Source organism: Protopterus annectens, chromosome 7.part0 (genome assembly GCF_019279795.1).
Source record: "Protopterus annectens isolate FY-2018-M chromosome 7.part0, PAN1.0, whole genome shotgun sequence".
Taxonomy (NCBI): domain Eukaryota; kingdom Metazoa; phylum Chordata; order Ceratodontiformes; family Protopteridae; genus Protopterus; species Protopterus annectens.
This window is the reverse complement of record NC_056739.1, coordinates 1714045442-1714071406: the sequence shown is the minus strand read 5'-3', so window position 1 is coordinate 1714071406 and position 25965 is coordinate 1714045442. Positions and strand designations below refer to the sequence as shown.

The window sequence follows — 25965 nt, the reverse complement described above, 5'->3', positions numbered from 1 at the left end:
CAAAGTAACTGCTGTAGTTATTGTTCAGGTAGGACACAAAAGGTCACAGCAGGGTTGGCCCCAGCAATGGAAAATCAAAGTTGTCACTGCTGGATTGAGAGACCACTCATGAGGTATTAAGATACTGGACAAACTGAGCAGAACTAAGACACTGGACATCCCTGGGATGTGCTTTGCTATCAGAAATCAGTGTGAAAGCATCATCCACTGCCATACTCTCATGGCTTCCCAACAAAAAGGGTACAAGAGGGTTCCTTCCTGTTTGTTCATGTACCAGACTATTGCCATGTTGTCAGCGTGTATGGAAATCACGCTCCTATATTACCAGATAGAATGTTTAGCTTAGTGAATACCTAAACGTTGAACTGGTAATACTGAAAAATTAAAACAGTGAATGGACAATTTAACATAGGGAATGAATTGACCCCCTAACTAAATATACCAACTCTGAGATTGCTCTACAGTGGGGAAAGCGGCAAAAATCCGCATAACGGCCAAGGGAATACTTTCCCTGCGTTAAATTGGCCGTTCATATTTTTTTGCTTTCGCTATTACCAGATCAATGTTTAGGTATTGGCTAACCTAAACGTTCCAACAGGTAATAGGAACCCGAAATCACATCCTTGGAGAGAATGTCCTAAAAAGCCTTCAATGCAAAGAGAACTGCTCTCATCTTCAAGACACTGATATGAAGACTGGCCTCTAGATGTGAACGAGAACCTTGGACCATTCTCCCTTCGAAACGCTCCCCCCACCCTAGAAGGGAGGTGTCCGTAGTTACAACAGCCGATGGCAGATCAGTGTAGAAGGGACGACCTTCTGTCACTGACTAACAAGTTATCCACCAGCTGACATGATCTCTGCATATTTGAGCAATGTGAATTCTGGCATGTATTGGATGCATTTTGAGACCACTGTACAGAAAGAGCCCACTATAGTACACTTGTGTTGAACCTGTCTAGAGGGGCCAGTAAAACTGTGGAAGCCACTAGGCCTAACAGTCGTGGAATTAACTTTGTTGAGGGTGAAGGATTTTAAAGCACCTATGTGGCTACCAGACGTAAGGAGAATACTCTGAATTGGGGAAGTTTGGCAATTTGCAGCACTGAGTCCAAATAGCCTCAAATGAATTCTACTCACTGTGACAGGTCCATGTGACTCTTGGTTAAAATTAATGTGGTTCATAGATTTTGCATTAGATGCACAGAATGTCCAGACAGCGTAAAAGATTGTGCTTGGAAGCAGAAATGAGGAGCCAATCATCAAAATATAGGAAAATTTGGATCCCCTGTAAATGTACACAAGCTGCAACCACTGCCATTATCATGGCAAATACCCTGGGCACTGTGGTAAGACTGAAGGGCAGTGCTCTGAAATGGTAATGTCTGGCTCCCAGCCAGAAATGCACAAATCTCCTGGAATGCTTCTCTATCTTTACACGACAGTATGCACCCTGTAGATCTAGTGAGCACATCCAAACATCCTTCCTTAGAGGTGGCAATATGAACTGGACTGTGACCATATGGAATTTTGTCTGTTTTACAAACTGGTTTAAATTACTCGGATCCAAAATGGGTCTGAGGTCCTCCGTCTTCTTGGAAACCAAAAATAACTCTGAATAGACACCAGACTCTAACTGGTCTTTGGGGACACTGCGAATGACTTTTCCAGCAAGTTGGAAATTTCTGTTGTTACCAGTTCCCATTAAGTAGGTGGAACATTGGGAGCCTTCTTTCTTATTGGGGGGAAAGGTAAAGGGAACTGAGTAGCCTCTGGACATTGGCTCCCAGGAATCTGTTTTGTTTTGCCAGGCTTGTAGGTGCATGGATAAGTGCCTCCTGACTACTTCCAGAGTGGAGAAGGGCAACCTTTCAGAAAACACCAGTAGGGCTTTTTGGTAAAGGGACTGCAAAAGCCCCATTTTTGGGGTACATCTCTGCCTCTTGGGCAACGTCCATTGAGTTACCTCCTCCTCCTCTGCCACAAGGGGGCCTGTCCCTAGGAGTGCTGTGATAATAAATCTGTGATTTGTGGGGCCATATCTTCTTGCCACACCTCTGATTCTTGAAGAAGGTCCTGTGGGGGGGTGTGAATTCCCATGGAACAGAGGGTTTTACGATCCTGTTGACTCCTGGTTAGAGTGTCTTTTGCCTTTGGCCCAAAAACTGTGGACCCGTCAAATAAAGCATTAATAAAGGATGCCTTAAAGCTTTCCAAAAAGTCACAAAAGCACATCCAAGCATGCTGGCATACAGGAATGCCGGTGCCTACTGCCCTTGCTGTATCATCAGCTGCATTAGATAACAATCGCATGGTAATGTTTGACGTAGACTCTAGGGTAGTGAGTTGGGAGTCCACAGTCTTCTGGACATCCACATCCAGGTTACCTGAGAGAGACTTGAAGAGCTCCTTAGTCAAGTCACTCTGGAAACTGGTTACAGGAGACAAACAGTTCAGCACTCAAAGGGTGAGGTCGCTGAAGCATATGTCGTTTCCCAAACTTGTTCAACACCCCAGACTCCCTGTTGGGGGGGGGGGTGGACAAAAACTTTTTTCTGATAATTCCTTCTTGGTGGCTGCCACTACCACAATGGCATCTACTGGTGGACCTCTGTTCCAAGGTTTCCTGTCCTTGGGTGCTGTCAATATCTTATTTGGTTTCTTCAGTACTGGTTGCACCACATCAGGGTCTTTCCAAGCCCTGTGAGCCATATGGTCAATCAGGGGATCAATGGGTGGTACTACCCAGGATAAAGCTGAACTAGAACCAATGGCCTTCAAGAATACAGTCTCACCCAGCGAAGTGTCATCTGTAGACCATCCCCTTCATTGTTTCATCAATTCTAGGATCTCTTTGAAGGCGATTTCTTCAGAGAGAGATCTAGTGGAGCTTTTACATACATCCAAATATCTGTCTTCGGTAAATGACTCCAGGGATGAGTCTGTGTACTTCCATTTGCACAGCTTTCCTGTGAAGCTGAACTGTTGATTGGACATATGGGCTGTAATCAGACTAGGAACTCACACAGTTAGCTGTCTTGAAAGCCTTGGGTGCAGACTCTCCCTGCCGGATAGAAAAAAGGGAAGAAGCAAAATCATTTGAGGCTGGGTTGGAGCCAAACTAAGTGGTAATGCCTTTTCTCTTGGCACAGCCAAAACCCTCTCAAAAGCTTCGAAGGCCAAAGCTGCCATCTGCTCAGAGCAAGATTTCCTCCTCTCTGAAATAGAAGGGAATTCCTTGGCACTGGCTGTTCACAGTTATCTCAGATCCTAGCTGTCGAGGCCCGAAGCCCTCAGAGGAATAGACAGCTCCAGTAACTTCAAAGCTGACCCATCCCCTCAAGTCCCAGCAATGAGGCTTTGGCTTCGAGACTCTTCCTGATCTGAATTCCTTGCAGTTAAAAGAGACAGGGATATAGATGGAGTCAATGTGGCAAGAACTGTTGGCTGTGACAAAGGAGTAAATGGATACGTTGGATCAAAGGTTACCAGGTCAGATATATGGACTGTTCCCGGAGATAGAAGGGAGCATTGTTGGACTAGTATTTGGTGCATTCAGAGGGGACTGCAATGTAAGAACCACAAGCTGATTTTGCATTTTCAAAAACTTCCTCATCTTTCTAGCAACATCTTCCTTGGCAAGGTTTCTGGATAACAGAACTGAAGATGCCAGCAAGTGTGGTCTCAAAAATCTTTTCTCCTGTAGAATAGGAGAACTCAACCCCCAACTTACAGGTTCAGGTGAAAACTGGAGCAGAGGAGAGGGGGGTCAGGCCGTAGGTACTGATGGATACAACCTCCTTGGAACTTTAGATGCACACAAGCCAAAAAATGGGGTCTGGACAGCTCTTCTTGGATTTTTCTAGCTTTTCTTTCTCCCTTTCTTTTACTCTCCCTCTTCTCCTCTAACGTCTCCTTCTCGCTGGACTCCCTTGGCTTGTCTTTTTCCTTTGTTTTGGATTTGTCCTGCTTCTTAGCTGAAGAGGAGTCAGCAGTGGATGATGATGACACAGCAGGAAGGGAAAACCGTGAGGAGGGAGAAGACCTTTGACTATTAGTTTTTCCACTTGAGTTTCAAGGGCCCTAATGCCAAAAGAGGTATGGGCATCACAATCAGTATCGAGATGGGCATGCCCAAACAGTATGCACATAAGGAATGTGGATCTTGAGGGGGGAATTTTGTGCCCGCAATCAGCACATTTCTTAAACTCCTGACCATATGACAACTTGCCACAAAAACGCAATGAAGACTAAGTAACTGGATACAAAGACACACCCAAAACCTGAAGAAAACCAGCTACCTACAAAAAAAAAACAAAAAAAAAAAAAAAAAAAAAAAAAATGAACTATCATAAGAAGAAAGAAAACGCTATCCTAAGGTCTAACCTTAACTTTTTTTTTTACTCAACCTACTGGACAGACTAGTTTGTTAGTAGGAGAGAAGGTCCACAGGATTTCATATATAAAAGGATACGGTTTGCGAATAATGCATCCTCATATGAAAAACGCATCTCATTCTTCAAGGAGCAAATGAGACTTCATGTACCATGGTAGAATGCAGGAATTATGGGTAGGGGAGGAGTCAGAGCCCTGGATCCATGAAGCTTTAAAGTTGGTACCAAGGTTGGATTAGACTAGATCTGACAAACCATACACTGAATTGGACAAAAATAGACATCGGATCAGGGAGATATCCTCCTAACATGAAAGCCCAACAACAAGACTTCAGCCCCCCTCTTGGAGATTTATGCAAGCTCAATGAGGGATAGAGCCTTGTAGGGAAATAAAATAGAAGGTTAGGGACAAGGGTTTTTTTTACACCAACCCCAAAATGCTCAAGAAGAATGACAGAGGGAATTGTGGGAGGAAACATGGACTGGAACAGTAAATGTACTAAAATGTCTACAATTCCAGTGTGTATGTCTTTCGGCTTTTCCCGGTTAGGGTTCACCACAGCAGAACTCCGGTCCGCTAATGAGTGGCAGTAGAGTTTTACGTGCTGGCTTGCCGGGCCTAACGCACAACCTTCAACGAAGGAACGCCCATTCATGCATGTCGCCACACAGAAGACGCTCTAAATTCCAGTAAGCTCCTAAAATGATTGTACTGTGGGTAATGGGTACCTTGCCCTGACTGGACTACCTAGGACAGCAGGCCTTGCAGGACAACAGAAGCAAACCTTGTCCTGGCCCACATTTCAGCCTCCAGGTTATAGTACTTTAAGAAGGTGTGGACTGAGAAACACGTAGCTGCTTGTAAAACTGTTTGGCTAATGACACCTCTGAGGGATGCTGTGGTGGTTGCTGTGGCTCTAGGTGAATGTGCTTTTATATGCCCTAGGACTGTCTTTCCACAGGTAGACAAGCAATAGCTGATACAGTGGGCAAGATACTTTGATAGTACCAGTTTATTTTCAGGCTTTCCCTTCCTGCCTTTTGCAAACAACACAAACAGCTGCTCCGATGTTTGATATTTTCTGTTCTGTCCAAAGAGACCCAGTTATCTATGCACAGCCAAAGCATGCAATGTTCCTTCCCCCTAGATCTGGGATTAAGGGAAAACACGGGACAATAAATGGCTTGATTCAAGGAAATCTATGTCATTACATTTAGCATGATATAAGGGTTGGTGTTAAGGGATACCACTGACCTTGTGCATAAACCCATTTTTGATTTTTCACATTAGTACTTACAGATCTGAGATTCTACTAGCAGACATCACAACCACCAAAAGCAGCATCTTCCAATATGGGGGGGGGGGGGGGTTGGCCAATGCAGCTAATTCATTGGGAACAGGGTTTACCTTTTCTAAGGCACAGCTGAGATCCCAAAGTGGGGGGGATGCCCTTTCCGAGTGGTCTAAGATGTAGTACTCACTGGTACCGGAGAACACAAAAAAGGGCCCAAAGGCAATAATGTTTATCATGTCCTCTGAAAATGTTCCTATAAAAAGATCAGTACTAAACCATCTATGCTGTCAGCCTTGGGGTAGTCAGTGTGGGGTGCATTAGAAACATTTTTTGGTTAATACTGCCTGGGCCAAAACAGGTCTATCAGAATGACTTCTGGCTTTTCATCCTTATTTTCTTCAGTAGCCTGGGAATCAGTGGTAAAGGAGGGAAACATACAGGCACAGATTTGTCCAGTTCATAAAGAAGTCAGATATAGCCTGGGAATCAGTGGTAAAGGAGGGAAACATACAGGCACAGATCTGTCCAGTTCATAAAGAAGTCAGATATTCTCCAGGTTGCTGGAATTGCTATTCTCCAGCAGAACTTTTGCAGTTGTCTATTCTATGGGGAAGGTCCTAGAACATCCCACTTGTTGGTCAGATCCTAACAGATTTCCATGTTCTGCTTCCATTTGTGTGGATTTATCTGATCTGCTCAGCCTGTCTAACAAAACATTCTCTTGTGATGGGATAAAGACTGCCCTGAGGGTAAAGCCTAAATCTTCTTCCTAGCCTGCAATGCCAGTCAGCACAGGATTTATACATATGTACCCTTTGCTTGTTAATGTACTGCATGGCTGTAGTGCTGTAAGCATATGAGAGTCCCTGAGCTCAAACCTGTTTGAATATTTTTAATGCTAACAGAACAGCTATCATTGTGCTCAAACCTGTTTGAATGTTTTTACTGCCAAGATAACAGATCATCATTTCTTTCACATTTGTTTCTTTATCATGCTCTTGTCCTTTGTGCCACAGACCTTTAAAGATCCAACATGGACCTCTACAGCTAACTCTGAGGAGTTCCCAGGGCAGGTCTTGAGTTGTTCCCACATTTTCCACGATGAAAGTTTTTTCCTCATGCAAGTCAGAATAGGAATGGGGGGCATCCAGTGACTAAGCATTTTGACATCATCTGTTCCTAAGGTAGTGCAGTCAGGCTAGGGCAACCATAAGTATATATGATGCCTTCTTCCCCAGAACCCTGAGAAACTCCCTTGCAATAATCATTGCCTTCTCTAGGCATGTTTAGACAAAAAAAAAAAAAATATCTATGCTCATATGATGGGTAAAGGGTTTTAAAGATTTGTTTTACAAACCGGAACATATATATCTTGGCTAACTTAATTCTTGATCAACTACAATGTATATATTTTTAAAAAAGGACAGCTAGGATGCCAGTATTAGTAATGTTTCATTACAATGGTTAATGTTTCTGCTAAATAGTACCTTTATGCTTGGCTAGTGTAAATCCTGGCTAAATAAAAAGGTTTATAACGGGGCAAATATGTAAAGAAATAATCCGTATGCTACATACTTGCTTCGCTGCTAAATTGTTATTAGCAGATACTGACTTAGATTCGTTACCGGAAGCAGTATGAGGCATTTTGTGTCTTTGATCTTTTAATAAGGAGTGGAATGCCTAAGCGGCTTTTTAAAAACATTTTGGTTCACTAGCCATATAATAGTCCTTGGAGTTATGGGACAGATATATTACTGGCATGATTTTGTGAATATGTTCAGATGATTGAATTTATGTGTCTTAGTATAGACGCAAAAGCTATATATATGGAGTCTATACTAAGCAGATTGTTATACCTGCCTTTTTAAATGTGGATTGACTATTGTCTGAATTAGATAGCTACTGATTGATTGATTAATTATTTAATTGATATGATTTTTGTATATAAACTGCAATGGTTTTATGTGATTTTGTAACCTGATGAAGCGCACCTGTGTGTGCGTGAAAGCGCTCGTTCAATAAAATCGTTTATTCATGGTGGTTCCTGGCAGTTTTTTCTACTCTCAGCATGTTTAGACAGTGTGCGTCAGGAACAGTACCTTGTCCTCTGTGGGAAAGGTCCTCTGCAACTGTGTCTAGCAGACTTCCCCCCCAAAACATTACTTTCTTTGCTACGGGCAAGTCTGACATGGGGAGGTTGCAAGAGAGGTTACAGAAACACACACACACACACACACACACACACACACACACACACACACACACACACACAGACACAGAGACACACACACAGACACAGAGACACGCACAGAGACACAGAGACACGCACAGAGACACAGAGACACGCACACAGACAGACGCACACAGACAGACGCACACAGACAGACGCACACAGACAGACGCACACAGACAGACGCACACAGACAGACGCACAGAGACAGACGCACAGAGACCCTCTCTATGAAAAAAATACTAGGATAGATTTTGTGTTCTTCTTAATCTCCTTCATGGAGTCTGCTCGAATCAGGCATCCACCCAAGTGAGGCAGATGTATATGCCTTTTGTCCTACAACATGTTATTACTGGAATCAGGCACAAAGTCACTACAGCAGACACACCAGAGGGCAAGAAAAAGAACAAAAAATGATCTTCTATTGCTCCAGATTCTGTAGCCCTTGCCAACAGGAATATGCAGATAGTCATCTTTTAGGTGCAAGGAGACCAGAAAGGTCTGTGAAGATAACAAAAATAGGTGGTCTTCGAGAGTCAGCATTTTAAATTTTGGAGTAATGAAGAACTGCAGTCTTGAAAAAATTCAGAATATGTCTCTATTTGCTTTCTTTTCTGGCACCAGGAAAGGCCTTGAGTAAAATCATGACTTCTCTTTTTGGTACTCTCTCTCTGGTCTAGCAGGTCCTTTAAAGCAGATGGAATGAGAGTATTTTGATCTTTTGTTGGTGGTGCAACATCCCCACATTTCTGGCCTGCTTTGAAACTGCTGTTTGTATCCTTTTCTCAGAAAATTCAAAAACCCTGAGGGTCTCTAGTCTTCTCCTTAGATTTTCCATGCCATTCTTTTCTAAAACGTGGACATCTTTACCTTGTTGAGTTTGGCCCTGCCTTGCTTGGGGTACAGGTCTGGACTTAGATGAGTAACTCAGGTGCTCGTGAGTGAAAAAGCTGCCTGATCAATTACATGGTCTTTCATTTTTACTTTCAGTGTTTTAAAGGCACTTTCAGCAAAGAACCCAAAAAGGAATTCCTCATCCAGTGCTGCATTTAGGAAGTCTGCCATTACATGATCTGACAGTGACCCATTACATGATCGGATAGTGACCGTATCCTCGGCCACACCTCTTCAAACCAGCTGACCTTGTTGCTGCTGCCCTGTACAAGGCATTCACTACATCATATCCACACTTTTTGGAGTGCCTTGCAAGTTGGGATGATAGATGCTGGAATTATGTGACCTCCTATTTCAGTGATCCCCTCTGCCATGGCCTCATCTTATACAGCAAGCATTGCTGATAGTTAAGCACATGGTCTGACAGTTTTAAGGCATTGAATGGCTAGGGTAGTGTAGATACAGCCTTTTTTCGCAAAGTGGTTAAGAAACATTCTCCTTGTTAATGGGAAAGGAGTTTCTGGATACAGCTAAAGATCATCCCATACTGGAATTCAGTGACACCACAACTGGATCAACCAGCAAAATCTTGCAAATGATGTTGTGGAAATCCTTGATGCAGTACAACTAGTCAGGTTTCCTGGTAGCAGTGCGAAGGGAATACCACTCCGGAGATGCACTGGAGAATACATCCTCTAGGACATCTCTTTTTGGTGGAATAGCTAAAGCTTTGGACTTTAACAGGTCAATGAAGGCTCTATATCTTAGATGGGGCCCAATGATATTCTTTGGACTCTCCTACAGAAACACCACCTTTATCATACAAAGGGTGCCCACAGGAAAGATTCTCTGGAGGTGAAGTAGAGGATAAAGGTTTCCTCATTATCAGCCAGAAATGTGAGGTGGAAAGATCCAAATATACCAATTTATCTACCTCAGTCGCTAGGATATCAATTTCTATTCTTCTCCTTGCCCTCTGGTGCGTCTGCTGTAACCACTTTCTTCAATAAGTGCAATATTTAACACTTCACATCTTATAAGAGACTCCTGAGACCTAATGAATTTCCAGAGCTGACTACCTAAACTTCAGAATTTTGTAAGTACTGGGAAATTTGGAATACATCTTGTGAAAAGCATGGGACACTGCCTCAACTGAGTATCTGCTCAGCCATGGCAGAGACAAGTTAGTGGGCACCAGTTTGAGATTTGGTGCTTTAGACCCAAGCTTTCCTGGGGGAATCAATGTAGGTGTCTCAGTTCCTGGGTAGGCAACAAGTAACTCCACTTAGTCTCTGGGGACCACTTTTCACACTAAGAGGAAGTGGATACCATGCCCTTCCTCACTATCACAAATCAGAGCTGACCAACACCTCAGTGAATTTGGTCTGGGAGGACATACTAGGAACTGAAAATATGAAGACCTCCACATCTCTTACACCAGAGGTCTTAGGTGGCTCCAACTCCTAAGCCAGGGCTGCAAAAGCACCTCATCAAGTTTGGTGTTAACATACCCAGGGAAAAGCATCTGTCAGGCCATCCATTGCTTCCCATTACTTCTACTGATGTCTCTTTTCAGAAAGGATTCCAGAGGCCTTGGCCTATGCTACAGAGGTTTGGAACCAGGCCCATGTGCACCCCTGAAGAGAGACTTTGCTCTCCTCTTATTTATCAAAGTGAACCTGGTATAATGCTGTACTCTGGGTCTTGGCAGATGTTTTGAATTCCTTATGTGATACCTGCCTGCCACAATCTACGTAATAGCTTTCTTTATATTTCAATATCAGAATCTCCATCAGATAAGGACTGATCCATTATAAACAAAGAAAGATCTGAAATGGTGTCAACCAATATCACTCTTACACCACCAACATCTTAATGTTAAAGTTGGAAGAAGATGGCTGAGGACACTGGGGAAAGGTACAGCTATGTAAGTCATGACAACCTCAGGCTACCAACAGGCAGGGTGTCCCAAATAATGAGGGCTACAACAGTGAACAGTACGAACACCTACTTTTTTTTTGTCAGCTTTGAACATTAAGCATTACACATTGCTTCCTCTTTCATACCCATGGTCCATCAGGGAAGGACATCTGCACTGGTGTTGGGCATAGTCTTGACCATAGAAAGGACCTTCAACAAAGTGCCCCCAGGTGAAAGACCCAATAAAGGCCAAAAAAATCCTGGAAACCTGGTTCTCACAAGTCCCTCATACCTGCGGACGCCAAAGACCAGTGAAGAGAGTGAATGTGGATGCCTGGAAGAGGAAAGGGTATAATGGTAAAAAAAAGGATTCCTTACCCAGCTCCAGTATGCCCCAAGTGAATAACAGGGGAAAAATTGAGGTTAATTTGTACTGCAACAGTGATCCACTCAAACATCTTCTACAACGGTAAGTTTCTAACATAACATGTGCTACGTTCACCCTACTGATCACTGCTACAGGAGTACCAATTCTTGGGAAGATTCCCTGAGCTCACAATGTTCAGCAGATGGAGGAGTTCATTGTAGCTGGTGGTAAGAGACCATACAAGATAGCCACGGGAAACCCTGCCCTGGCCTTAGAAGTAATAAACTCCTTCTACCATCTTAAAAAGATGTGGACAGAGGACAAGGATACAGCATTTAAAATTAAAGTACAGTTGTGTACACTTCCCATAAATGTAGATGTTAGAGTGTATTCACTGTTGCAGTCATTACATTTGGGTAATCTGCTGGCAGGTTGCCCTCAGTCGGCTTGATTAACAAAGTCTTGGGTCCTGCGTCGGTTACTGTCCCTTCTTCCATGATGTCAGGTCGTCAGGGGTATAAAACATGCAGCCGACGCCATTACATCAGTTTTTCTTGCCCCAGATGTCAGGTGCCCCCCAAATGGGGTGAAAAATATATATATGTATAATTTAAAACACAAAAATTATACCTCCAAACAAAAGCAAATACACCAAAAAGGCTTTTAAGCATAGTAAAAGAAATCAGAGGTATAGTAAGAGAAAAACAGGGGGCTGGAGGGTGGGTAACCAGGACTGCAACAGTGAATAAACTCGAATATCTACATTTACGGTAAGTGTACACAACTGTACTATGTTCTTCATGTTTTACTGTTGCAGTCATTACATTTGGATAGATTTCCAAAGCTATGGTTGGGAGGATGGATTTATACAGCATTAGGACCAGCTATAAGGCCCTGCAGGACAGCAGTGGCAAAGCCAGCTCTGGATTTAGAGAAGAAAGATAAATGGTAATGTTTGGTGAACATATGAACTGAGCTCCAGGAAGCAGCTTCTAGAATGTCTCTGGTAGGAACACCTCTAAGAAAGGCTGTAGAAATAGATGCCGCCCTGGTGGAATGAGATCTGATCCCCTAGGGGATAGTTTTACCATGGTGCATATGGCAGAAACAAATACAATGGCTTATCCATTTGGAAATAGTCTGCTTTGAAATAGCCTTTCCCTCTGCCCCTGCTGCAAATGCCACCAGTAGTTGCTCAGATTTTCTTAGAGATTTTGTCCCGTTTAAGTAAAATATAAGTTGTCTGCGTACATCCAATGAATGCAAAATCCGCTTCCCCTCGTTCTGTGGATTGGGAAAGAAAGTTGGCAAATGAATGGTCTGATTAAGAGCCACACTGGATACCACACCTTAGGCACGAAGGATGGATTGGTCCTGAGAGAGACCCTGTCCGCATGAAAAATAATGAAAGGCTCCACTGCCATAAGAGCCTGTAATTCAGAAATCCTTCTAGCTGAAGTGACTGCTAAAAAGGAAAGCTGTTTTCCAGGAGAGAAATTTTACGTCTGCAGTAGCAAGGAGGGAGAGTGAGTTTTTCCAATACAAAACTGAGGTCCCAGGCAGGGGTTGGAGCTCTCCTAGGTGGTCTTAAGTTCTTGGTCCCTCTGAGATACTGCTTTAACAGAGGATGACAGAAGAGGGGAGGTTCTGTGTTGTAATGAGCTGAAATGGCAGAAGCATGGATTTGTATGGAAGAAAAGGACAGGCCCTTGTGAAGCATCTCAGTTAAGTATTGTAAAATCTGAGGAATATTGGGCACTGCTGTGCTTATTCCTTGTGATTGGTTCCAGGCACAGAATCTTTTCCATTTGTCAGCATAACATTTTTTAGTACTAGGCCTTCTCGCCTCCAAAATGACATCCATCACAGGTTTGCTGAGGGATGCTAAGGGTGAATATTGGTGATTAGCCACACTGCAAGATTCAAAGTTTGGAGTTGAGTGTGCAGAATTTGGTTGTTCTGCGGAGACAGTAAGGTGTCTGAGGCAGGTGCCACGGTGGAAGATGTGACACATTGCACAGGAGTGGGTACCAGTGTTGGAGAGGCCAGTCTGGAGCAATCAGGATCATTTTTGGTTTGTCCTGTCTGACTTTTAGTAGAACTTTGGAGAGCAGAGGCAGAGGGGGAAAAGCATAGACTGATAGGTTTTTCCAGCAGAATGATAGAGCTTCCACTTTCCAAGCTTTTTTGTGATGAGTTCTTGTGCAGAATTTGTCCAACTGATATTTCTGGGGTGAGGCAAAAAGATCTATGTCTGGACTCCCCCACTTGCACATCAACATGTTGAAAATCCATGGTTCGTTTCCATTCGTGTCAGTCCACGAGATTTCTGCTTAGTTTGTCTGCCAGAGTATTCAGTTTTCCTGGCAGGAACTGAGTTTGTAGATGTATTTGATAAGTCAAGGCCATGTCCACAATGCCATGGCTGGTCTGCAAAGGGGGTAGGAATGTGTACCCCCCTGCTTGTATATGTACCACATGACTGTGGTGTTGTCTGTCTTTATCATTAATTGTCCTGGATGAAGGTAGTCCTTGAAGGCCGTCAGTACATTCTTACAGCTATAATCTCTTTCCGATTGATATGAAGGTGCATTTGATTTGGGCTCCATTTGCCCTGAATGCACTTCCCTGCCAGATGAGTCCCCCAAGCATAGTCTGATGCGTCTGTAGTTAGGGTTTGGGTGGCAGGGGGGGTGGAATGAATGGCAGTCCCTTGCTTTGGTGGCAGGCCTCTGCCCACCATAGGAACTCTAGTTGCAGGCAAGGTATGATAGGAATCATTGTTTCCAGGCTGTGACAATGTTGACTCAATAAACTTTTTAAGTACCACTGAAGTTTCCTCATATGCAGTCTTGCATATGGAATTAGAAGAATGCAGGGGGCCATGAACCCCAAGGTTTGCAGATAGCAGGGTTTTTGTATCCACGCGTTTGAAGCAAGTCACCAATTGAATTTGCTTTTCTGGTGCAAGGTAAGCCATCTGGGCAGTTGTATTCATGCTTGCACCCAGGAATGTAATTTTTTGAGAGGGTACCAATTGTGATTTCTTTTCGTTTATGGTGTACCCTAGACAAGTTAGAACCCTTTTTACAAACACCAGATGCTTTAGAAGAATGTCCTTGTTTTCTGCCTGAATTAGACAATCATCCAGGTATGGATATATTTGAATATTTCTTTGCCTGCAAAATGCAATTAGTGGAGCCAGGCACTTTGTGAAGACCCTGGGCGCAGTAGATAAGCCAAAGGACAGTGCAGAGAACTGGTAAGGCAAGTAGCCTGCTTCGAAGTGGAGGTATCTTCTGCAAGATTCCCTGATTGGGATATGCAGATAAGCCTCTTAAGAGACTCTAGAGTTACCAAACAGGCATCTTTGCCTAGCATAGGAAGTAACTGTCGAGTCAGCATCTTGAATTTTGGAATGTCCAGAAATGTGTTTAGCACAGATAAGTCCAAAATTGGATGCCATGATTATCTTTTCTGGGTACCAGGAAAAGTCTTGAATAGAAACCTTGTCCCTTTTCCTCTTCTGGTACTGGTTGAATAGCCCCCATGTTCATGAGGGACAGAACTTGTTTCTGGGCCTCTGCCCACTGATTTGAGGGCAGGTCTGGCCATCCATTTGGGACTGGCAACGTGTGGAAATGAAATCTGTATCCCTGGGATATTACATCTAAAACCGATTTGTCCTGGGTTATAAGTTGCCAGTTTCGTGCATGAAGTACCAGTTTTCCCCCCAAAGGGGCGGCTAAAAGGTAAGTGCTTGGTGAGTGCACAGGGAAGTCATTGAGACTGTTTACCATAGGGAGGAGCCTTACTGTTTCCAGATTTGGAGGTGGAGGCACCCCATTGTTTTGTTATAAAAGTCCCTTGTGACTGAAACCTGGAGCCTTTGGAATGTCTGGGTTTGACTTAAGTGGCTCTCAAAGGAACTGGAAAGGACCAGTTCTTAGTAGGCCAGTGCCTACTAAATCTTGGAGGTTGCACTTGTAAGAAATCTTTCACAGTTTGCATAGATTTAGCTTTATCTTCCATCTTTTTTTAAAACTTCTTCAGCCTTATTACCAAAGAGACGGTCCTGTTGTAAAGGAGCATCCAACAATTTTGCTTTAACATGATCAGGCAGAGTTTGCTCTTTGAGCCAAGCATGCCTTCTTAGCACAGATCCAGTTACAGCAGCCCTGCAAGAGGCCTGCAAAGAATCAAAACTACATTGCAAAGTATGTTTTCCAACTTGTTCAGCTGAATGCAATAAATCCTGTAAATCTTTATTTTCAACACAGTCAGAAATTAACATAATTTTCTGATTAAGCAGTCACATGATATGCTGTTGATATTTAAGCATATGAAACTAACAGTTTAAAGCCCTGATTGCCAAGGTTGCAGAAGTGTAAACCTTCTTACCTCATCTATCCAGCACCCTGGAATCTCTAGCAGAAGGGGTAGGATTTTTAGCAGTAGAGGCCTTAATGCCCTTGGGACCCTGAGAAATGGTTTCAGGATCTGCAATAGGATTTTTGAAAAGAAATTTGTGGGAGTCAGGAACCCTGCAGTATCTGTCTGGCTTACAAGGAGCCGGAGGCCGAGAATCAGGAGCCATACTAGACTCTGAAAAAACATCAACAATATCTAGAACAGGAGGTATAGCCAAAGGCCTATGCTGCGGAAGGAGAAGAAAATCCCCAAGTCTCTTTTTAGATTCAGAGAAATCCTGACTTTCCCAGTGGAAATGTCCCCTTAAGGTATGTAAAGTTTCCCCAAAAGAAAAATCCTCAGGGGGAGAAGCAGAAGGAATAGAATCTTCTGCATCAGAGTCCTCATAAGTAGGTATAGACAAATCCTGTTCATTAGAGGAGTCTGAAGAAACAGAATCCTGTTCAGAAGATTAATAATTAATGTCCTGCCTAGGCCTCTTAGAAGGAGGGGGTTGGCTACCCCTGATCAGAGTAATTAAATCCTCAGCCATTTTGATCATTTGTTTTTTAGGCATAGGGGCCTGCACACGTGGCCCAGGCATCGGTTTTAGACATAGCTTTAGATTTTGGCCTTAGTTTTGAAGATGGCGTCGGTCTAATATACAAATCTGTAGGCCTGAAAACACCCTCAGAAGCTGGTGCTTGCACAGCGGCTCCGGACCCATCTAAGGTAGAGACATCCGCGAGTTCCATAATTGAAGCATGTTGTGGCATACAGGACTCCAAATGGGTCTCAGTAGAGGCCTGCGAATCAGAAGTACTGGGTATCAGAGGATGCAAAAGCGCCTGACTGAGTACCGGCGAACTGGCAACTGGCTTAGGAGAAGCGTCGTCGTCAGTTTTGGACCTCGACGGTCTCTGTCATTTTCTTTGCGTTTTTTAGGTACTTCGGTAGTCGGATTGCTAACCGACGACATTTCTGGATAATTAAATCGTGAGCCAAAATATTTAGAAGCAAAAATATACCGACGTTTAATAGTGCGTTGATTAAATTTAGCACAAAATAGACAGCAAGGTACTTTGTGGTCAGGACCTGGGCAAGGAATAAAGTAAAAATGAAAATCCTTTGGAGGTATTTGCCTCCCACAAGTATTGCAATTATTAACTTTTACTGACATCGGTAAGGAGCAAGAAAAAGTTTCCCCAACGAGGTGCTTAGCTTTTAGTTGAAGATTTTGGTTCTGAAACTCGAAAACTTCAGGAGTTGGCCGACCGGCACTTGCGAACTGCTTCTGCTTCGGCACCACGTGGCAAGAAAGACTAATGTAATGGCATCAGCTGCATGTTTTATACCCCTGACGACCTGACGTCATGGAACAATGGACAGCAACAGACGCAGGACCCAAGACTTTGTTAATCAGGCCGACTGAGGGCAACCTGCCAGCAGATTACCCAAATGTAATGACTGCAACAGTGAAACACGAAGAACATCTGTGTACTCACTCCACTGAAGAAGGCAGCAGTGGCTGCTACAGCCCTAGTTTTGTGATACCCAATAAACCCATTTAGTTACATCCTATCAGCTGAGAGAAATCCAGTTTATCAACCATTTAGAAGATGTCTGGAAACTGGCTTCCCTTCCCTTTTAGTTGCAAAGGATACAAAAAGGCATTCTGAAGTTCTGATAATTTTGTAGTGCCAAAATAATCTCAGTTGCTGGACCACCTGGAGCACTTTTACTGCTAAAACCACTGCCAACATTTCTTTTCATGTTAGAGTTTCTTTCTCAGTCTACAGTTCCTCCTGCCTTGAACCTCCAGACCTTTTCAATGGGCTCTCCAGGTCATATGAATTCACCTATGTTCACAGCTGTGTCACAGAACGCTGTATGAAGGGATCCCCTTTCTTCACTGGACTTAACTTTATATTCCATTCTACTTCTTGTTTGATGCAAGGCAAGACTGGAATCCTTGCCTCCAGGGACTTTACATGCTGACTCTAGGTGTTTCTGAGGCACCACTGGAGCTTTCCAAAATACAGGACTGCTGGGGGGGGGGGGGTAGTATCATCAGTGGTAGATTCCATATACCACACTGCACTTAGAAATTCTCTCACTGTAACAAATATTTTCTGAGAGTTCTCCAGAAAGCAACCTGCCAGGTATTCCACATTCTCCTGCAGAAAATAAATCCTACAAATATCACTCTTGTGCAGGGCAGAAGGTTTGATCCGAGTATGCTGGAGTGTTCCAAGGTCTGAAAACAAATCAGTATAAACTGCAGAGTGCACTCTGCCACTCCTAAGATTGAGATGGATCAGGCAGTTGACAGATATCAATAGATATGAATGCCCTTGGTTCAATAACTTGCTAATCACTGCATCCAAGCACTCTGCATCCAACAGATAACCAAAGATCAAAAAGGCAAATTGGTAGTAGGTACCCCATGCTCTGAAGTTGAGGGAGAGCCTATGGTGTCTGTGAAAGGGAATATGTAGGTAGACATTGTTGGAATCCAGGGTTAAAAACCAGACTTTGTGGGAACAGAAAGAACAAATGGGCCTTGCAGGATTAACATGTTAAATACTGGCATCTTTAGAAAGGTACTTAACCTTGACATGTGTAAAATGGGTCTCAAAGGATCTTCCACTCTGGCCACTAAGAACATCTTGAAAAAAAAAATCTCATTGCTCCTTTTCCGGTACCATTTCTTCCACCCATTAACCGTAATTAATCTATTAAGCCAGGTTTGTCTATGAAAATATTCATTATATCTTTTGCTCTCTTGGCACTGGATGTATCCTTGCAAATTCTAGTTTTGACTAGAAATGCTGCCTGTAATGCCTGGATCCCATCTGCAAGACAAATTAGTCCTTAATAATGGCTTCCCGGTGTGTCTGCTAAATTGTTCCAGATAGTCCCCATCTTCAATGTCTGTTGTGCTTGGGAAGTTGATGTGGAAAACAAGATCTGGGATGGGAAGGGATGGTCTAAGGTAAAGCAATGAGAGAGAAACAGAGAAGTCATTGCTGTTCCTTCTATAGGGTTTGATCCGGTGGGCCTCCGGGCTTCCTTTTTTTTTTTTTGGTATCCCTACCATTTCTTTTTATACTGACCTTCTTCTCTTTTGCTGGGTATAAGCTTTGTAATCTGTCCACTGGTAATACATAGTTTAGGCTACATTAGTTGATAAACTTTCCAAGAAGTGCTCTGCAAATGCTGCAGAGTTTGCAGTGGTAAAACGTGGCTGTATATCCAGGTATCTCGTTTACAGACCACTACCTTTACTACTTTTGTGCATCCTAAAACTATGAAGACAGAACTTCATTACCATGCCATCCAAGGACTACATGTGAATCAGCCATGACATGTCATACCTGACCAGAATTTATACAGTAGAACTGTTCCAAACATTAGAATCTCCTGTCTGCAACAAGGCATCTTCTGAACAGGCCACTATTAGTTAGTCAAAAACTTTACATCCTGTGTGCACAAAAGCTTGACACTACCACTGCAAAACAACCTACAAATACCCTTGGTGGGAAGGACTGGATGGGATCTGGAAATGAAAACAGCCATCTTCGCAGATTCACAGAACATTTCCTTATGAATGTGTTAGAAGGTGTTTTGAAGATCCAAAACCACATCCATTCATGTCTGCAAAGATGAGGAACAATGGCTTGAAGACAGTCCTGTCTTGCTGTGGAATGCTGAAATTAGAGATCTAGAGTAGATGTCATGTCTCAAATCTTTTTTTGGTAACTCAAATGAACTGGGAGTAATAACCCCACCTTGCCAATTGGTTATGACAGGTAACAAAGCTCTCCTTGAAGGCACAATGCCTCTACTACTTTTAGTGCTGGATGGGTTTTATACAACGAATCTGCTGCTGGGAGGGTGGGGAAAACTGTGGAGTGTAACTTTAATCGACAACATTGTGAAACAGGTGATCGAATGTGACACTATACAGCATTAATCCCATAAGATACATGAAATGTGGCTTTGCAAGAATTGCTTCAGAACGACTGGATTTTTGCTGATTGTGTTAAACTGGTGGGTGAATTGTAAAGCATATACTCTGCTTTACATAGGTTCATAGATGTGTACTAGGCTAATGGCCCTGGGGCCTTTACAAGCCTATCCATAGGATTACCCTGGCATAGTGCCACCCGACCTTAGTTCCCAGTGCCTCTGTCAAGTAGAGCCACTGGAGTTATCGCCAGGGTGAATTTTCTGTTTCCCATCCACTCATCAAGATTTCTCTTGAAGAGGGTCAGCGAGGTGCTCTGCTTGACATGTATGGGAAGTCTGCTCCATAGCATAGGCAGTCTCTGGGATATGAACCTGTTCCTCCAGCATGTTCTGTTAATTGTGGTAATGAGGTGGAGGTCTCAAGCGTGTGGTGCGGACGGATTGGGATTTCTTTAGATGTAGCATTTCTAACATAGCTGGGTCAGACATGGCTTTGTAAGTCAAGCAGAGATCGCCTCTAAGTAGGTGATATATGACAGATAATACATTTTTGAGTCTGTCCATATAGGACAAGTGTTTAAGGCCTATAATCCTCTTTGTGAGGTACTTTTGCGGCCTCTCCAGTTGTTGCAGGTGTCTAGTGAGGTACATGCCAAATGGGACATTGTACTCTATGACTGGCCTAATGAGGGAAGAGTAGAAACAGACATTCTTGGATGCAAAACCCTTAGTAATGAGATGTGCCACGCAGAAGGACATTCTAACCACAGTGGCAATGTGGTGATCAAGAGAGGTTGCTGTCAACCTGTGTTCCCAGATCTCTTATAACATCTTCTATGTTCAGTGGACTACCATCAATGTGGTAATTCATGGGAACCAGGTTTTTCCCAAAGAAGACGACGACACATTTTTTGGCATTGAGTTTAAGGCCATGATTCTGACACCAGTCATTGGTCACAGTGAGGCCATTCTGTAGGATGTCAACAATCACTTGGGGAGTTAATAATAGCTCCCAACTTGCAATCGTCTGCAAACTGTCAGCCAGAGTCCCTTCGCGTTGGCCTAGACTTCAGAGAAGTAGATACCAAACAGGACAGGACCCAGAACCAAACCCTGTGGGACTCCACTCGTGACTAATCATCAGTCTGACTTGGAGTCAGCTACTTTCACACTGTGGGTTCTATCTGTGAGCCAGTTTGCAACCCACCTAGTGACACAGGGGTTGATGCCAAGCTTAGTGCATTTTTCTAGGATTCCTGAGTGGGGAATGGTATCAAAAGCCTTGGCTGTGATTGAACAGAGCACACAGGTGAGGTGCCAGTTCACTCTGTAGTTCATGTAGAACACAACCAGGGATATTGTCAGGTACTTTTGCGGCCTCTCCAGTTGTTGCAGGTGTCTAGTGAGGTGCATGCCAAATGGGGCATTGTGCTCCATGATTGGCCTAATGAGGGAAGAGTAGAGGGAGACAATGACCTCTTTCTTCCTGGATGCAAAACCCTTAGTAATGAGATGTGCCACATAGAAGGATTTTCTGACCAGTGATAATGTGGTGGTCAAAAAAGAGGTTGCTGTTAACCCGTGTTCCCAGATCTCTTATAACTCATTCTGTGTTCAGTGGACTACCATCAATGTGGTAATTCATGGAAAACTGCTTTTTCCCCAAAGGGGATGACGACACATTTTTTAGCATTGAGCTTGAGGCCATGGTTCTGACACCAGTTGTTGGTTGCAGTGAGGCCTTTCTATAGGATGTCAACATCACTTGGAGAGTTAATAATAGCTCCTAACTTGCAATCGTCTGCGAACTTCGTCAGCCAGAGACCCTTCATGTTGGCCTGGACTTCAGAGAAGTAGATACCAAATAGGAGAGGACCCAGGACCAAACCCTGTGGGACTCCACTCGTGATTGATCGGCATTCTGACTTCGAGTCAGCTACTTTCACACTGTGGGTTCTATCTGTGAGCCAGTTTGCAACCCACCTAGTGATATAGGGGTTGATGCCTAGCTTAGTGAGTTTTTCTATGATTCCTGAGTGGGGAATGGTATCAAAGGCCTTGGCCAGATCAAGGTAGGCTGTATGAACCACCTTGCCTTCATCCATAGCTCTGGTGACTGATAAAAAAGTCGACCAAGTTGAGCAGGCATGACCTACCCTTCACAAAACCAAACTGTGTGGGATCCAGAGTTTGGAGATTCCCTATATCCTTGTTTATTAGGTCCATGATGAAGCATTCCATAGCTCTGCATATCAGACTAGTCAGACTGATGGAGCGATAGTTCCCAGGCTCCTGTAGTCGCTCCTTCTTTGTGGAGAGGGACGACTGTAGCAGTGCGCCATTCAGTAGGGACAAAGCCTGAAGTGAGGCTGTGATTGAACAGGGCACACAGGTGAGGTGCCACTTCACTCTGTAGTTCATGTAGAGCACAGCCAGGGATATTGTCAGGTCCCATAGAACCTGTATTCTTGGCCTTGCACAGTGCTGTTTTAACCTGTGCAGCAGTAATACTGGGCGCCTGGCAATCTACTGGCATTGTGACTGGTCCTCTGGTGGGGTAAGGTTGGCACTGAATCTGTCTGACAGTATATTGGCAAGATCTCTTCGCTCAGTATAGGAGGTACCACTGTGCAGTAGCTCAGAGCAAATCTGGGTATTGCCGTGGAGATTCCTTACATAACTATAGAAGACCTTGTGGTTGTCTTTACTATCTGCTGCAATTCTGTTTTCACAGCTAACTTTGGAGGATTTGATGAGGGATCTCAACTTTTTGTTGAGGCTGATAAGGGAGTTTTCCAGTCTTGGGACTTCACCTTATTCTGCATCAGTTTTCTCCTCCTTTTGTAGAGTTTGTTTATTATGGCAGGGGACCACCAGATTGGCTTCCTTTTTTTGGAGGAGAGCATCTTGGTTCTATTGGGTATGGTGAGATACATGCATTTGTGTACGTGTTTGTACAGTGCACTGGTGTATGATTCGGCGGTCATGCAACTATTCTTCATTTGCATGGGGGCCGTGAAGTTAGCCACCTCTGTTTTTAGGAGGCCAAAATTAGCTTCGGAGAAGTTTTTCATGGTGGTTTCTTTGCGGGGGTGGGTGGAAGGGATGTGGCTATCCAAGGTGATTAGCTTGTGGTCGGATCTAACCAGAGAGGAATTGACTATTGGTGTAGAGCAGCAGTCGCCCATGTTGGTAATGACCTGGTCAAGGATACTGCTGCCTCTAGTGGGGCTAAGAACGAGCTGGTCCAGGGCATTGGAATCAATGAATTCTAGGAAATATTGGGCAAGTGTATTGATACATGAGTACCTTTCCCAGTTAATGAAGGGGTAGTTGAAGTCGCCCAATATGAGGGTGTTAGGTTGGACCCCTAATATTCTCCAGGTAAGGGAAATTTGGAGCCTTTTGTCCTGCAATAAGCAATCACTGGACCCAGATACTTGGCAAGATGTGAAATGAAAATAACCCCCCATTGAAAACCTGAAAAAGCACAATTGCACAGGTTCTACTTACCTGTAACAGTAGCTGTTTGAATTTTACACTTCCTTGGATGGGAAGATTCAGAAAGAATTACCAAAGATCACTGTGATGACCCCCTTATGGCCCAGGCAAAGTTGGTTCTCCCCTTCTAATAAAACTGGCCAAGGGCAATTACCACAAATGTCCTGGCCAAGGGCAATTACCACAAATGACCTCACACTCTGGATCTGCTCACACAGTCTGATTCAATCCAACTTAGAGCAATTGCTACTAACAGCCTGGACGATTCTATCTTACCTTTAGGCACTTGTTCTGCAAGTATGTGCAACAGTTACTGAAGAAGGCAAGAAAACCTGTAAATAAAAAAAATTATGTGGAAGAGGTTTTCTATATGGTGCCTAACTAATATTAGAGTGCCCTCGTATGGTGTCTCCCCCTCTGGTTTTGAAATATTTGTGAGCTACTCAATTTTACACATCTAGCAAGGTACATCTCAGCTTCTCTGCTCATGGATCCTCCTCTTTCATCTCTTTTTGTAGTGAACTTATGATAGGAGTGTTGCACTTGAGATCCCAAGGAGGAATCGGCAGAATTTGCTTTCAAGAGGGTCTCAACTTTGTTCTTGAAAAATTGACCTTGTCTGCTTTTGAACCGGTCTTTCAGGATAATTTGTGTTATTCAATGCCCAAAGGCTATGCAGGCCAAAGGTTTCAGTATCAGAATCAGACATTAACTTACAAAATTACGAAAATACAAGAAAAATCCCCTTTAGGGTACTTACCTACCTTCTTTAAGCAGCCAACCAATGGACTGACAACAATTTAAGGCATGCAGCTCATTTTACTGCATGGCAAGAAAAATTTGAAGATGGTGTTGGCAGATGCACCTTTTACACCATATATGCTCATGCCTTGTGCTTGGTTAGTGGGTGGGCGACAACCGAAGCCCTTGGCGGGGAGGGTAGAGCTCTGTATCTCGAGCCAGCCAGTTAGGCTATCTGGAGACAGGAATCTGAACAATGAGGAATGTAACAGCAAACAGTACAATGAACAGAAGGTCCTACATGTGGATAATGCTGCTGGAGTGCAGTGCCTCAAAGTTAAGAATATGTACACTCACATAGCTTGAAGCACTGGAAAAAGAGGTATTAAAAGATAGCCTCAAAGAGCTCTGTCATACAGGAAAACTTTCTTGTACAGCTGTCACTTCTGAGGCAGTCACAGTTCTATGGAATGAATATGCCAGACACTGGTTGCACATTAATACAGTTGTTAGCATAGTAACTTCACACCTGGTTCTTCAGTTCAGATGGGTGATCTCCATATGGAGTTTGTTCATTTTCCAGGTGTCTGTATGGGTTTTCACTAGTGCTCCATATCCTTCTCACCTCCCAAAGAAGTGGTGTAATTGAACTGCCATTTCTCCAAATTATTTGTAAGCTATGTGACAGTGAAAAAGTGTGTCCGTCCTATGAGAGCCGATTCCATGTTTAGGATTAGTTCCCACTTTGTGCCTAGTGAGTGCTGGAATAAGATCTGGCTCTTCCATGACCCCGAGCTGGATTAAATGGTAAACCGGAAAGATGAAATCAAGATGGTGAAAGATGGAAACATTGTCAAATCAGGGTTCTGTTGCTTCATCACCAAAGAGCAAATAAGTTCAGACACTAGAATTTGCTCCAGTACTTCACAAAGTTGAGGCTGAAGGGACAAGATTTGAGGAAAGTAGAAACTAAGTATATGGGTGAACTGCCAGATACCTCTGGAACATTTAGTCACAATGCAGACTGTCAAGCCCACTTAATGATGTTACTGCAGTTTGGAACTGTGCCCAAATAAATTCATGGCCTAAAATGAAAGGGCATAACTAGTTCTAGGCAAAGTATAGGCTACCATCCCTAGAACATCAAGAAATTTTTTGATATTCTGGGATCCTTATTCTATGTGCACTTCCAAAAGTGCTGCGTGCTGCTGTATTTATGTTACAAATTTCCTGACACAATCTTCCTTCTGTTTTTTTGTCTGATATTCCCACTGTAGTCTCCCTCAACAGTATTCTCTACTGTAACGGTATGAAAATTGAACAGCAGTCATAACTGCACTTCAAATATGCATACTTATAAATGCACATGTGTGTTACAGATACTTACATGCACTTTGTACATCTTAACACATAATCCTGTACAGAGCAATTTGAAGTCTTACCTTGTAATTGCTGAATTTCTGCCAATCGGCCGGACACATTATTTTGTACTCTGACCTGTAGAAGAAAAAATACAGATGAATATATCTCTTCCAGCAGAAAATAAGTAAAAAAGCACGTGGGCTACATTATAACATTACACACTGCTGCATATTCTAGTCTTGGTTGTTGTAACACACTATAAAATTGCTCATTGTAATAGGTGTATACTAGTCTAATGATCACTATCTTTAAGCTTTATAAACAAACACATGCACAGCATTCATTACAGCTCCTAGAATCCATCAGATTCATACACCTCTGCAGCCAGTAAATGTTTTATCTCCAAGGAAGAACTGTCGTTTTACAGAGGTATGCAACTGAGAAGGAAGGAAATGTCTTAAGACATGCAGCCCTTGGGCATCCTATCATCTGATGCTAGAAGCTGTGTCATTACTTTTTTCCGATTATTAAGTCAAGCAGTGAGTTATTATTGCAATAACTGACGACATTGGTGTGGTACATTGAATATTTACCCATGGTTGGTGTGGTTTAACCACGATGGTGAAGCCCGAGGGATTAAATAAAGCCAGCCCTGGTTAAATCTTCAATATACCACACCACATAGTCAGTTATTCCTATTATACAATGACATTATTTAAGAAAAGAAATTACTTTTCTTAATTAATGTCTTTATATAACAGTGCAGTGGTGTTCTTCCAATTTTGCTGCATATCCCGTTGCTTTTTTGATGTATTGCACACGCGTATGGGACTTGCGTTCCCACACTTACCCAGTACATCAGTGCTTTGAGAAGGAAGC

General features: G+C 43.2%; 1 protein-coding gene across 2 annotated transcripts in view; it reads right to left on the bottom strand.

Moving 5' to 3' along the window:
• Nucleotides 1-25221, bottom strand: part of GOLM2 (golgi membrane protein 2) — a gene marked incomplete at its 5' end in the record, with an annotated part of 949689 nt that extends 924468 nt beyond the window's left edge. For both annotated transcript variants that reach the window (XM_044078256.1, XM_044078257.1), the window contains 1 exon segment: nt 25167-25221. In XM_044078256.1, the coding sequence (XP_043934191.1) occupies nt 25167-25221 (55 nt within the window).
• Nucleotides 25222-25965: the final 744 nt, after the last annotated feature.